Below are 13,601 nucleotides of genomic sequence, written 5' to 3' on the forward strand. Positions count from 1 at the left end.
CAAGGACAGTGCTATCGCTTGCATGATGCAGATTTTGCAGATGGGGAAACTGAGGCTCAGAGAGATCAAATAACTTGCCCTAAGGCAAAAAAAACGGGGGGTGGGGGACGATGAGAAAAGGGATTTGATCCAGTAGGACCAGGATTTGAGACTCTGGATCTCAAAACTTTCAACTGCTCTTTTTGAACAATGAGTTCCCTTGACGAACGAGCCAGAGAAGATGACCAGGATGTGACTCTATTCATCCAGCCAATCATTCATCATCAGTTGATGGACCACCTGCTGGATGGCAGCACTCAGTGGTGCCTGGCCCTGGTCTTGGAGATGAGGTGCCCCTGTTCCTGAGAAGCTTTATGGTCTAGAGAAGCTGTGTATTTTTTTTTGGGTGGGGGGAGGGCGCTGGGGATTGAACCCAGGGCCTTGTGCATGTGAGGCAAGCACTCTACCAACTGAGCTACATCCCCAGCCCCCTAGAGAAGCTGGTTTTTATGCCAGCACAATAACCTGGTGGCTGCAGCCTACTCCAGAAGACATGTGCATCAGGAGGGTCCTGCATGGGGAAGGGTTCCCAAGAGCAAAACCTGGCGGGAAGTAGTGACAGGGAGTTGGACCTTTCTCTGCCATCATGGCGTGGTGCCACCCCATCCCGAGGCCAGGAATACCTGAAACTCCTTTGTGCAGAAACTGCTGGGCACAGAACACCCTGGGTTTTGCTTTCACCTTTGTGGAGAGGAAAAAGCAAAATCTCAATTTCTTTATGTTGTGTAAGAGGTGGGGCATTAGATGCCCTTTGAGACATCCTGTTTCGTTAACCACCCGAATATACTTATGCGTAAATAGAGGTCATACCCGGGGAAGGAGATATTTAGGATTGGGTGGCTCAAAGGAGTAAAATTTGGGGATGATAAGAGAAGAGTTACTCCAGGCAGAATGGCTTCTTTGCAGAGTTGAGATCCGCAAAACCCTTGTGGGGAGATGTTATGCATTTCTGCTCCCCTCCAGTGCCCCCCACAAGACAGTCCAAGCTTTCACCAGACTTTCAAAGGGCTCCTGGAATCCCTCCAAGAAGACTCAAGGATCACTTCTCTAAAGAAATATTGATTTGGGGGATGGGGCATATAGGAATTGAACCCAGGGGCATTTAACCGCTGAGCCACATCCCCAGCCCTTTTTATTTTGTACTTTGAGACAGAGTCTAAGTTGCTTAGGGCCTCGCTAAATTGCTGAGGCTGGCTTTGAAGTTGCCATCCTCCTGCCTCGGCCTCCCAAGTCGCTGAGATTACAGGCGTGCGCCACCGTGCTCAGCAAAATACTGATTTTTCTAAGCTTGGATTTAGGCATGCCTGCCAGTTGTCGCGTGTTCTTGGAGCGGCACGTATGTTCTTGATTTCCTGCTGCCATTCAGAGACCAGGAACTGAGACTCAGAAAATGGCCTGTGAACGCTCTTTCCCAGGCTCTAAAAGAAGGATTGTGTAAAAGTACTGGACCAACCTGGGCATAGTTCCACCTAGACCAGAACGTTCAGTGTTGCACTTGGTTGTTTCAATCTAGACAGCCCAGAAATTGGGAAATATTTAAATATGAGAGGGTTGAATTTTGGCACAATCATTCAATTGAGGCCTTAAGCAACAAGATACTATTGATCCACAAAAGAGGAAGCAATTCCTGGCACAGGTAGTGAGGAGGGAGGAGAGATGGCCTAGATAGGGTGAAGGAAAGTCTCCTCCATCTCTGGGCTCACTTGGTCGGGCTGGGCCTCCAAGTCTACTACGTGCTAGGGGGCATGTGCAAGAGGTGGGGGAAGTGGGCCCTGCCACAGAGATGGGCTGGGATGAGCTGGTAGAGCAGGCCCAGGAAGACGGCCCCAGCCTCTGGACTGTGTGACAGCTACGCCCAGACGTGGGTTTCCTGGGCTGAGATGCTCCTGCTTTTCTGAACTCTGAGCTGCTTTTCCTCATGGCTGGCTCTCCAGCGCCCTGCACAGAGTATGGCCCTGGTGTCACCGAATCTGCAGATTCTTTTCCTGCTCTGTGCCATTTGCAAATGACCAGTCTGAGAGCAGGCAGGAAACTTGACTCACCGGGCAACGAATGGAAAAGGGGCGCTCACACTCTAAAGGCACCTTCTTTCTGAACAGGCCTGGGGTCTGGTGATGAGGGGGCGTATCATTCCTGCTGCCATCAGAGCTTATCAGGGAAAGGGAGGAGATTTCCAGAGATCAGGGCCACACATGTCTTCTTTCCTAATTTGGGCACAGTCGATCCTTCATCCTGCCTGTGGATGTGTTTCTTATCATTATAATGAGATGATAAGGATCCCAGGTTCATATGGCGTATGAACATGGCCTGGACACAGATGGAGCCCGGTCTGGAGCCCTCCTCGTGGTTGGGGTTATGTGAGAACTTGATGGCCCACAGTGGGAGCAAGTGGTGATCAGGATTCAGGTTTTCACTCCCGCAAGCAAGTGGCATCTGACTGACCGGATGACAGTGGTTATCCGTAGTAACTTCAGGGCTCATGCTGGTGACACTTGAAAAGCAGACAATGAATGAATGTCCCCCATTGGGCAGCGAATGCCTTTAGGTCAGGGAGCATTTCTGAACCACCACAGTCTTGTCCCCGCCCAGTGCCTGTCCAGAGCTCTTCTGATGACCTTGACACCTCATCCCTTTCTCCTCAGGGGAAGTTCTCAGTTCAGCTCGGTGATTCCACGGATCAGGCTGGGCCCAGGGGGTCCTGGTGGATGACAATGGGTACCCCGCCAAGCTGAGAACCCAGAGGAACCATCTGCTCTGGTGTTGGCCAGGCCCCATCATTTGCCTTTTCAGAAAGGTGACAACACTTTTCAGCAGAGGTTCCCAGTGTGGCCACTCGCAGGAGATCCATGCGTGTGTGTGTGAGTGTGTGTGTGTGTCCTAGGTCACTCATTCATTCTCTTATTCAGGTGTTTGCTTAACCTCTCACTTCTTCAGTCATTCAACCATCCATCTGACTCATTCACTCATTCATTCCTTCAACATCCACTGGCCGTACTGTTGTATTGTGCACATGTACGAACACATACAACGAATCCCATCATTAGGTACAAATAGAATGCACTGGTTTACCTGTGTACAGAAAGTTAAGAAGGAGGAGAGGTGCTTCAGATGCTGGTCTTATCCCTGAGCACTCCCAGACTGGAGAGAGGGAGATCACAGCCCGCTTACCTGCTCGGCCTGCTGTATGGTTATTTAAACACAAATAAAATATTTGAACAGAAATAATCATACAGCCAGGTGTGGTGGTGCATGCCTGTAATCCCAGTGGCTCGGGAGGCTGAGGCAGGAGGATCGTGAATTCAAAGCCAGCCTCAGTGTTAGCACAAAAGAATCGGGCCAGACAGATCAGCTCAGCACAGCTTTTATTCCAGAAAGGAGTGACGTCCTGATGGATCCATTTACTGGTGGAAAATGAGCCTCATGCCAAAGGGGGGAGTTTGGGCTTATGTAGGTTACACTGAGAGGTGTCAGTTTGGGCTATCTTTACTGGGCCCAATGGAGGGTGTGGGGTCAGTATTCGGTATCTGGGATTCATTTTTACTGGGCCAGATGGAGGGTGTGGGATCAGTGGTTTGTATCTGGGAAAAAATTTATTTGGGGCGGGATAAATGCTTTGGCCTCTTCCCAGAAACTGTCATTTCAGACTTGATGGATAGCTCTTCTCAGGACTTCCTTGCTACTGGGAAAGAATGTATTGGGAAAGGATCAATGCATTGCCTTCTCTCTCATTTCTTCTTTCTGGGCCACGTTATTTGGGGGTTTGTCATTTTCCATATCCAACACTCAGCAACTCCAGGAGACCCTGTCCCTAAATAAAATACAAAAAAGGGCTTGGGATGTGGCTCAGTGATTAAGAGCCCCTGAGTTCAATTCCATCATCATCATCATCATCATCATCATCATCATCACCCAGCAGAGTAGAAAGTAGTAAATGGCAAGAGAAAGGCACAAACACATCACCAAGGGGAAACACACGCAGAGATTTCTTCAGTCTTAGAGAGGGAGAGATTGGAGGCAGCCTCTTGGAGGAAGCCCCATTAATGGCTGCTCCATAATTTCTGTTCAGGGGTGGGTGAAGGGGACAGTTTAAGGGGGGACATTTGGAGCCATGTCATCTGTGGGGCACTTTGCATAAGAGTGAACGGTAAGCAGTTGCTGCCTTTATCAAAGAATGGGGTCATGATGGAGGTTGGGGCTGGATGTCCCCCAGTCCTCTCTGGATTCTGCCATCCTGTGTGTGAGCTTGGAGGACAGGGAAAGAAAATGAGGCTGGAGCCAGGGCAGGAGCAGCCCCCGTGAAGCAGGGAATAGAAATGGCAGATTATACAGTAGGTAGGACCCGGAGGCTGGATGCCTGCAACTGCCAACTTGAACCTGAGCCTGGTTCTGTGACACCTTGGCAGTGGGCAGGTAGAGTAGGTGCAGCATCTGTACCTTTTGTGGAAAACCATCCAAATGATTGTACCGCTCAGCCTCTCTGTCCTCATCTGCCTGCTCTCCCCAGCCCCCAGCCTGCAGCGTCTGGCTGGGCCGTGTGCAGGGCGTCTGGCCCCAGGGAGAGGTGGGGTGAGCTGCGGGCCCCACCTACACAGCTTTAAATAGGGAGCCTCCAGCCACTGCTCACTCAGCCTCCCTTCCTCAGCTAGGACAGCAGCGGGAACCCCCTGCACACCTGGACCATGGACCCCGGGGATTGCACCTGCATGTCTGGTAAGTAAGGAGGCCCTCCTGGGGTCCTGGGGCACAGCACCAGCACCCTCCAGGGAGCATGCAGGACTCCAATCAGAAGTCGCCAATCAGGTTTGTCCTGGACTGACAACCTCTGGGGCAGCTCCCACCATGGTGACTTCTAGTCTGATTTGCTGGAATTGGTAGCCCTGGCACAGGGAATGGCCGAGGAGAGGACCTAAAAACTTTGGTCCTCCTAGTTGCAGATCCTGGGGGCAGCCACCAGGTTCAGGAAAAGAACTCTGGACCAGAACCTGGCAACTTGGCTTAGGTCCATTGCTGCTGCCATTCACTCATCCACACTTATAATTTCTGGGTGGTGGTTTCCTCATCTGTAAACTGAGATCACTCATTCCCAGCTGCATCCTCCCAGGGTTTCCATGAAAGTACTAAAATCATTAAGCACTTACAGATGTCAGGGTAGTTGTTAGCCACCTAAGTGGATCCCTGAGTCTTCAAAACTGCTTATCTTCACAGAAGCATGTTGATTAGAAGGAGGGAGTTCTGGTTCAAAGCCATCCTGAGATTTCACAGCCTTGGAAAACGGTATCTAAAAGTCCACAAGCCTGTCATCCTTAACAGCACATGCCTGTACCAAAAACGTGCTAAAGAGACAGAGCTTCCAGGGCTGGGATTGTGAACTCAGTGGCAGGGCACTTGCCTTGCACATGTGAGGCACTGGGTTCAATCCTCAGCACCTCATGAAAAATGAATAAGCAAAATAAAGATATTGTGTCCATGCATGACTAAAATATTTTTTTAAAAAAGATAGATAGAGCTTCCAGCATTTTGAAATGATGGCTGGGATGAGTTTAAAAAAAAATGGCTGGGCATGGTGGCTCATGTGTGTAATCCAAGTGACTCAGAGGCTGAGGCAGGAGGATCACAAATTTGAGGCCAGGCTCAGCAACTTGGCAAGGCCCTCAGCAACTTAGACCCTGTCTCAAAATAAAACATAAAAAAGGGTTGGGAATGTAGCTCAGTAGTAAAGCATCTCTGGGTTCAACCATTCCCAGTATTACCAAAAAAAATTTTTAAATGTGGATGATTTTTATGTATGAAAAATACTAATGGCTTTCCCCACTCAATTCAGAAATCAGACAATCTTAGGGTTTGGTCCCAGGAATGTGCCTTTTAACAAATATTCCTGATGGCCTGTGACGGGAACCACTGGACAGTCCTCAACACAGGGGGATGCTCAGCAGCTACTCCCCAAGGCCTGTGCAGACACCCTGCCACAGTGAGAGTCTGCAGCAGGGCTCGCAGTCCACTCCGTCCCAGCCCTGGTGTCACGGAGGCCCTGTCTTCTCTTGTAGGAGGAATGTGCATCTGTGGAGACAACTGCAAATGTACAACTTGCAGCTGCAAAACATGTCGTAAAAGTGAGTATCGAGGGACACCCAGGGCTGGGCTCTGGAAAGGTCTAATCCTTCATCCTCAACCACGCAGCCATGGTGCCATTGAGGGGCCTTGAACTCATTTGGAAGGGATCCGAAACATCGCTCTTCAGGGCTACAGCCCACCCAAGCACAGGGACATCCGTGGGGTTTGGAGGAGGAAGGGGACTGAGGGGAGGCTCTGTCCTGTCCAGTGGCAAAGGAGCTAACGCACCAGCCTGGTGCCTGGAGTCCCGGTTCTAGTCTTGTATCTGCCACTACCCATGGCCTTGACAACCCCTTCCCCTCTCTGGGACTCTGGCAGACTCTGGATGACCCTTGAGATTCCCTTCTCATGTCCCACAGTCTCCCGTCCCACAGTTTCTAATATGGATCAAAGCCTCGTGCTCACACTCTTCCCACCTCCTCTCAGTGATGGGAGGGGTGGTGGGAAGATGGAAGAGTGGACGCAAAGCTGACTCACTCATCTGCTAACCCTTGCAGGCTGCTGTCCCTGCTGCCCCCCAGGCTGTGCCAAGTGTGCCCGGGGCTGCATCTGCAAAGGGGGCTCGGACAAGTGCAACTGCTGTGCCTGAGACCCGTCCTTTTGTGCTGGGAGAGATCCTGGGAGCGTCTGTACAGTGCATGAATCAGAGGTTGAAACGATTGTACCATAAGTTGTGCTTTTTATATATCTGCCCAAACGTGGTGTTGGTGACACTCATGTAAAGTGCTGAGAGCAATAAAGTTTTCACTCGTGGTCGTCTGGCGACTCAGAGCATTGTTTTACCCACACCCAGCAAGACCAAGATGGGCCGGCTCCATAGCAGACCCTGCAGCTGGCCCTGGGACCCTCCTGCAAGCCGCTGCTCGCTGCACGTGCTGCCACCCTGCCCCTGCTCCAGGCTTTTTCTTGCTCAGGGACAGTCTGGGCCTCTGCACTGCGCAGGTCCTGAGCACTGGAGAGTTAATGCCCCTGGGAATAGCCTTTATTTAACCAATGAGAATCAGGAATTGGTGGATAAATACCCAGGGTTCCTCCCTCACGTGGGACAACTCTGAGCTTGTTCTGTGCTGTCTCCTGAAAGTCTCCACTAGCACCTGGTCCCCTGCGATCACCTTCTCATGAACTCCTGTCGCACTTCCCTGTTGCCTTAGGAGTGCTTCCTGGATCCCCACCAGAAGGGAGCACCGAATCAGTCCTGAGCAGAGTCTGTGCGTAGCTAGAACAACCCCCAAGGTCAGCAGACACAGCTGGTATTAGTGGCCCTGCTTTGGATATTTGGTGACCAGGCAGATATGGACCAGGGAGGAGAAGGTGATGGAGGCGCAAGAACAACGTCCAGGCAGAACTCCCAAGAAATGATTCCTAGATGGATGGCTGAGCAGGCACAAGTCCCTGGAGCCTGGCAGAGGGGAGAGGTGGTGGCTGCCTCTCAACCATGTGTGACCCTCCACAGCGGAGGGCACAACCCGAGCTCTGAGATGCACCACAAAGGGCCTGAACCAGCGCCTTCTCCTCCACTGGCCTCTGTCCAGCAACCTTCAGGTGCGGGAGTGGGTGAGAATGGAGCCCTGTCCAAGGCCACAGGGCAGCTCCAGGGCATCCCGTGGGGCTGGGCTCAGTTGGCGAAAGGAGGAGCAGGATTACCAAGTGCACCCTTCTCCCGGGCACTTTCACAACCTGCATGCTCATTATTCCCCTGTGGAAATCAGCTGGGCCTCCCTGGGCCGATCCTGTTCTCTACCTGCAAGTAGTGCTTTAGACTCAGGTATAAGCACAATGGAAAGGGCTTGGTGCTCCCCCCTCCCTGCTGTATGACCTTGACCAAGTCACCCAACCTCTTGAGTTTCAATTTCCTCAACTGTGACGCGTGTACCTTTTTGGCAAGGGTGTAGGGAGGAACTGGGGCTGAGCATCTTCGCAAATAGTAGGGGTTTAGCGGGGCTGCAGTCTATCTTGGGCTTCGGTTTATCAGTCTCTGAGAAGCCTCCTGCCAAGTCACCCTGGCAACTGCAGACCTCTTGGGTGTCCTGGGAAGAACATGGCCCTCCTGTCTTGGTCAAGCAGGCTGGCTACTTTCCCTGCAACCTCAGACTCAGCACCCACAGGGAAGCCATCCTGTGTCCTCCAAAAGCCTTTAGAGAAACTGCATCAACTAATCTCATTTATTCCTATCACTCCTCTGAAAGGGAGAATCAGCCCTCAGATCCTCATTTTAATAATAATATTATTAAATACCAATAGATAATATTTATTAAGTATTTACTATGTGTTGAACACCAAGCACTGTGGTAAGCAGGTTATAAACATTATCTCACGAATCCTGCATAACCAGGACAGACAATGTGGGACCCTGCCTTAGAGGGTCTGTCTCAGGTCCTCCTCCTCACAGGCTGTCTCAGGGTCCTCATTACCAGTCCCTCCCCCTCAAGCTCCTATCATTAATGCCTTGAGACCTCAGAGCCCAATTCCAGAATTTGTTTATGATTCCTTTCCTGTATCTTCCTTCTGAGGGTGGACCACACCATCAGTCTCTTCATCCCTAGGCTTGAAAATGGCCAAGGCCACTGTTCTCAGGATGGGGCATGTGTGGATGGTAATTAGATGCCCACGTTTTGATGTCTACTAGAGTGGAACAAGCCAGGTGGGAAGACAGGGCAGTGAGCTGCAGGCCAATCCTCTCCTTTTGCTTTTGTCTCACACCTTGCAAATTTAGGGGCTGGCTGCTCTAAAAACCCCGGAGGAGAAACCTGTTATGAGTTCCATTTTGCAAATGAGGCAGCTGAGGCTCAGGCAGATTCAATGGCTTTCTCCAATTTATGAGGCTTGCAAGGGGCAGGACTGGGACCTCAGTCCGCCTGACTCAGAGGCTAACTCTTGCCTATGTTGTATGAATGGGGCGGGGAGAAGGCTGCAGGCAATACCACCCAGACCCAGGCAAGAAGAGTCCATGCCTGGGCCCTGTGCTTTAGAGAGCCCACATTACTCAACCTTCAAACCCCAAATTTATTACAGAACATGCAGGAGCCTCCATAACTCAGGAGCTGGCATGTGTCTGGCACAGTGTAATCAAGTAATTCTAAACATTTGCTCTTGTTACCAACATCTCTTGGGCCCCAGGAAAACACTTCTCTATCTCTTGCCTTATGTCCTCAAAACAAAAACCGACTATATTTAAGTGCCAAGAAAATTTATGGATTGTCCCAAGGCCAATATCAGAGACCGACACTGTTTTCAAAGTGCAGGGAAGATTCGAATGGGAAAAGGGAGAGAAAATGCAAATTGAATCATCCCATCTGATTCTTTTTCTCAAAGAGCATACTTGTAACAAACAGATTCACACACTATCACTTCCTATTAGGGTGACAGATTCATGTTTTTGCTTTTCTGTGCATTTCAATTTGTGTTTCCAGGATATTCATGATTTTATGCTAACTGTAGGAGTTGTGCAAGGCAATGAGCAATATTTTGTAATACTCAGCAATTCATATTACTCATATAAATTCACATTCTTAAATGTTTTGCACAAGCACTTTGGACTGAATTGTTTGTGCACACCCCCATCCCCCACTGTTTATATGTTGAGGCCTGGGTCCCCAACATGATTTTATTTGAAGGTGGAAATTTTAGGAGGTGACTAAGTAATAAGAAGGATGTCCTCAAGAATGAAATTAGTCACTTGGATCTGTCACTTGGATCTTTTGTAATCCTTTTATTGACTTTTTTTTTTTTTAATTTTTGTCAAATTGGGCTGGGAGTAGTTCAGTGGTCCAGTGCTTGCCTAGCATTTACAAGGCCCTGAGTTCCATCCCCAGCACCACAAATAAATTAAAATGTTAAATGTATTTAAACACTAAGGAACTTTCTGAATGTTTCTTTATTATATTCTGCTCTTTATCTTGTAAATGAAGTAATTTCCTGAATCTCTGATGAGTTTAAAGGGTTTCATTATTAAGCTTGCTTTCTTTAATTATTTCTGCTGCTTTGAGCAGAAAGCAAGCTCTGTGGGTGTGGGTGGGGCTTGCTGAGTGGTGGGCTTGGATTTGGCATGCCGGGTGGGGAGCTGGCAAGCAAGCTTAGCCAGGCCTTAGGGTCGAAGCTAGAAGAGGTGTCCTCTGGGGGCTTGAGCTCACTCTGAAAGCCCAGGACTCTCCTAGACTGATTATCCCATTTCCTCAGGGAAACCCCTGGCAGTCTCAGGCCAGGGGCAATAGTGGAGCTGTACACACCCAGGCGAAAGAGGCCCACGTGACCACCACGTGGCAGCTCTCCCCTGAGATCTGCCCACCATGGCCCTGGTTTCTGCCCCGTCCCCACGTCTGCTCTCCTACCTTGTCTTGACCCACCAAAACAACACAAAATACAATAAAATCATCTACAGGCAATTCTACTACTTGATTGGAGCTATGACTTTCTCTTGCCCGTTTACCCATCCCTGTATTCCAGAAATAAGTTCAAATCTCCCATCCACTGATGTACTGTCTGCCCCATGCAGGATTTTTATTGGTTTTTCTTTTCTTTTCCCTTTTTTTTTTTTTAACCTCCTGCCCTTCTTTAAGTTTCTTTCAATGGATGTTGAGGAAGAAGGAGAGGTAAATCCACTCACTCTGGTCTACTGTCTTGAGCCCGAAATCTGAACTAAGCCGGTGTGTGTGTGTGTGTGTGTGTGTGGTATTAGGGACTGAACTTGGGGGCATTAGACCACTGAGCCACATCCCCAGCCCTATTTTGTATTTTATTTAGAGACAGGGTCTCACTGAGTTGCTTAGCGCCTCTCATTGCTGAGGCTGGCTTTGAACTCACCATCCTCCTCTCTCAGCCTCCCGAGCTGCTGGGATTACAGATGTGCACCATTTTTATTGGTAATATAGATATTTTTTATCTTGCAACAGCCCCGCACAGTAGGGATTATTATTTCCATCCTTCAGATGAGGAAACCGGGCAGCAGAGGACGTCAAGCTCAGGCCATGAGGAATGGAGCTGGTGGGAGAGCAGTAGGGAAGCAGAGTGGCAGCACGTGGTCCTGAACGGTAACACTGGAGCTGCGAGAGGAAACACCAAGGAAATAGAGCTCAGATCAAGAAAAAGAGAGGCTTTCCTCGTGCAGAGCCGCCTGGCGTGAGAAAGGACTGTCAGGAGGCTCGATGCATCACCCGACTGCGGTCCTGTGCTGCCTAAGGCACAACGAAGGCTTCTGAGGGCCTGGCAGACTCAGCACGTAGACAGGCCCAACCTGGAGGGGACCAGAGCAGGGTGGGACCCGACCTGTGGAGCCCAGGTCGCAGGACTAGGAGCGCAATCCCTCGTGCCGGATGCAGGGGGCGCACTGGGCCCAGCAGCCGATGCCGCTGAGTCCGGGAGAGAGGCACCAGGGAGTGAGGGAGGTTGGTGCCGCTGATCTTGCTGGGCTTGGGGACCGCTAAAGCCCAGAAAGAGCCCAGGACCCTCGAACACGGTGGCCGCTGGGAGGGCAAGTCGGCATAAACTCTCCAAAGGCCAGTTGAAGGCGACAGCTGCGAACGGCTGGAAACCACCCAGATTCACAGAGCACAAAGTTTTAAAAATAATTTTACCATATACATGAAAGAACCATAAAAAAAAGTTCTTCTGATTTGACCCCATGATTTCAATTCTGGAAATCTAAGGAATTTAGGGCAGGAGATTGTAGAACTTGCCTGGTATGTGGGAGGCCCTGGATTTGATTCCCAGCACTGCGGGGGGGGGGGGGGGGGGGGGGGGGGGGGGGGCGGGGGGGCGGGAGGGCGTGGATTTACCACAAATTCAGGGAAAAATAAAAAGAAAGACAATGTCACTCACAAAAATGTTCATTGCAGTGGTATGTACAATTATGGAAATCTGGAAACAATCTAAAGTCTGAATCTATTCAAATAGGCCAGGGCGCATGCACCCAATAGGATATGATAGAACGTTAAAATGCAAAACAAAAAACAGAAACCAAGAAGTGGTTATGATAAAATTCTAAACAGATAATGGGCTTCAAATCAGTTATGCAATAATTTTTCTTTTCTTTTTTTTTTTTTAAGACACAGTATCTTGCTATATTTCCCAGGCTGTTTTTTCAAACTCCTGGGCTCCAACAGTTCTCCTGTCTCAGCCTCCTCAGTTACTGGGACTACAAGCATAGGCCACTATGCCTGACTCTTAAGACTTTTTTTTTTATCCAAGTTCTTTCTAAGTTGCTGAGGTTAGTCTGGAAATTATTATTATTATTATTAATATTTATTTTTAGTTGGACACAATATCTTTATTTATTTATTTTTATGTGGTGCTGAGGATTGAACCCAGGGCCTTGCATGTGTAGATGATCGCTCTACCGCTGAGTCACAACCCCAGCCCCTGACCTGGAAATTATGATCCTCCTGCCTCAGCCTCTCCAGTCATTGGGATTACAGGTTGGGCTCTGAGCAAATTTAAAATAAATAAATAAATAATAAACTGCAAAGAATACAAAATGCCAAAATGAAATATGCTAAAATATAAATAGTGGTTGTGTTCGGATCACAGATAAAAGATGTATCTGTCAGAATTTTCCAAAAGTTACTCAAGTAACACATGTCAAAATAAATAAGAATATTTGAAAAAGGAAAAAGTATGTATCCTTTGAGACAGAAGGAATGTTGTATCCTAAGGAAAAAAAAGTCATGAATTTACACATACAAATGTTACCAAGATGCTTATCACAGCATAAATTATAATAGTGAAGATTTGGAAACAGTAAAATTGTCTCAAAGTAGAGGGTCAGCTAAATTAGTTGTGGAATGAGTCCATTAAAATAAAATTATAGGGCTGGCATTGTGGCTCAGTGGTAGAATGCTTGCCTAGAACATGTGAGGCCCTGGGTTCGATCCTCAGCACCACATATAAATAAATAAAATAAAGGTATCGTGTCCAACTACAGCTAAAAAAAATTTTTTTAAATAAAATAAAATTATAGGGCTGGGATTGTAGCTCAGTGGTAGAGCGCTTGCCTAGCAAGTGTGAGGCATTGGGTTTGATTCTTAGCACCACATATGAATAAATAAAATAAAGTTCCATTGACACCTAAAAAAATTTTTTTAAATAAAATTGTAGGAGTGAAATTAACATCATGGACAGAAGTTGATCATATACTGAGGAGCAAGGGAAATTGCTATAAGTAAGTATGCAGTGTAGGCTTCTAAATATTTGAAGTGTTCCATGTATTTTTTAAGTTTCCCAAAGTTTTCTACATTAAGGAAGAAAGATCAGGGAGATGAGGAGCAAGACTGAAGTGGGAAGATAGAGGTGGTTTTTAAAATCAGGGCACAAATGGCCTGAACTCTCAATTTTACTTTTGAAGACAAGGAAAGGACAAAGTATTTGAAACTAAAACCATCTCCCAAAGGTCGGGCCACCTGACTGCAATAGACACAGGCGAGATAGTACTTCCCCTCCCTGTCCATATCCAGCCTCCC

The 13,601-nt window shown here is 48.5% G+C and overlaps 1 protein-coding gene and 1 non-coding gene across 2 annotated transcripts in view; one reads left to right on the forward strand and one right to left on the reverse strand.

The window, feature by feature from the left end:
- The window catches only part of Mt4 (metallothionein 4), a 44,301-nt gene extending 37,392 nt beyond the window's left edge, over positions 1–6,909 (forward strand). Inside the window, exons 2-4 of the mRNA XM_046435139.2 lie at positions 4,682–4,749; positions 6,084–6,149; positions 6,648–6,909. Of these exons, the coding sequence (XP_046291095.1) occupies positions 4,719–4,749; positions 6,084–6,149; positions 6,648–6,739 (189 nt within the window). The 5' untranslated portion in view covers positions 4,682–4,718 and the 3' untranslated portion in view covers positions 6,740–6,909. The remainder of the gene's footprint in view (positions 1–4,681; positions 4,750–6,083; positions 6,150–6,647) is intronic.
- Positions 392–464, reverse strand: Trnav-cac (transfer RNA valine (anticodon CAC)). Its single transcript has one exon. It is a non-coding gene; the product is annotated as a tRNA-Val (tRNA).
- Positions 6,910–13,601: the final 6,692 nt, after the last annotated feature.

The sequence above is a fragment of the Marmota monax genome, unplaced genomic scaffold (assembly GCF_021218885.2).
Source record: "Marmota monax isolate L192 unplaced genomic scaffold, Marmota_monax_Labrador192_F-V1.1 WCK01_AAM20220418_F8-fsc00024, whole genome shotgun sequence".
Lineage (NCBI taxonomy): Eukaryota > Metazoa > Chordata > Mammalia > Rodentia > Sciuridae > Marmota > Marmota monax.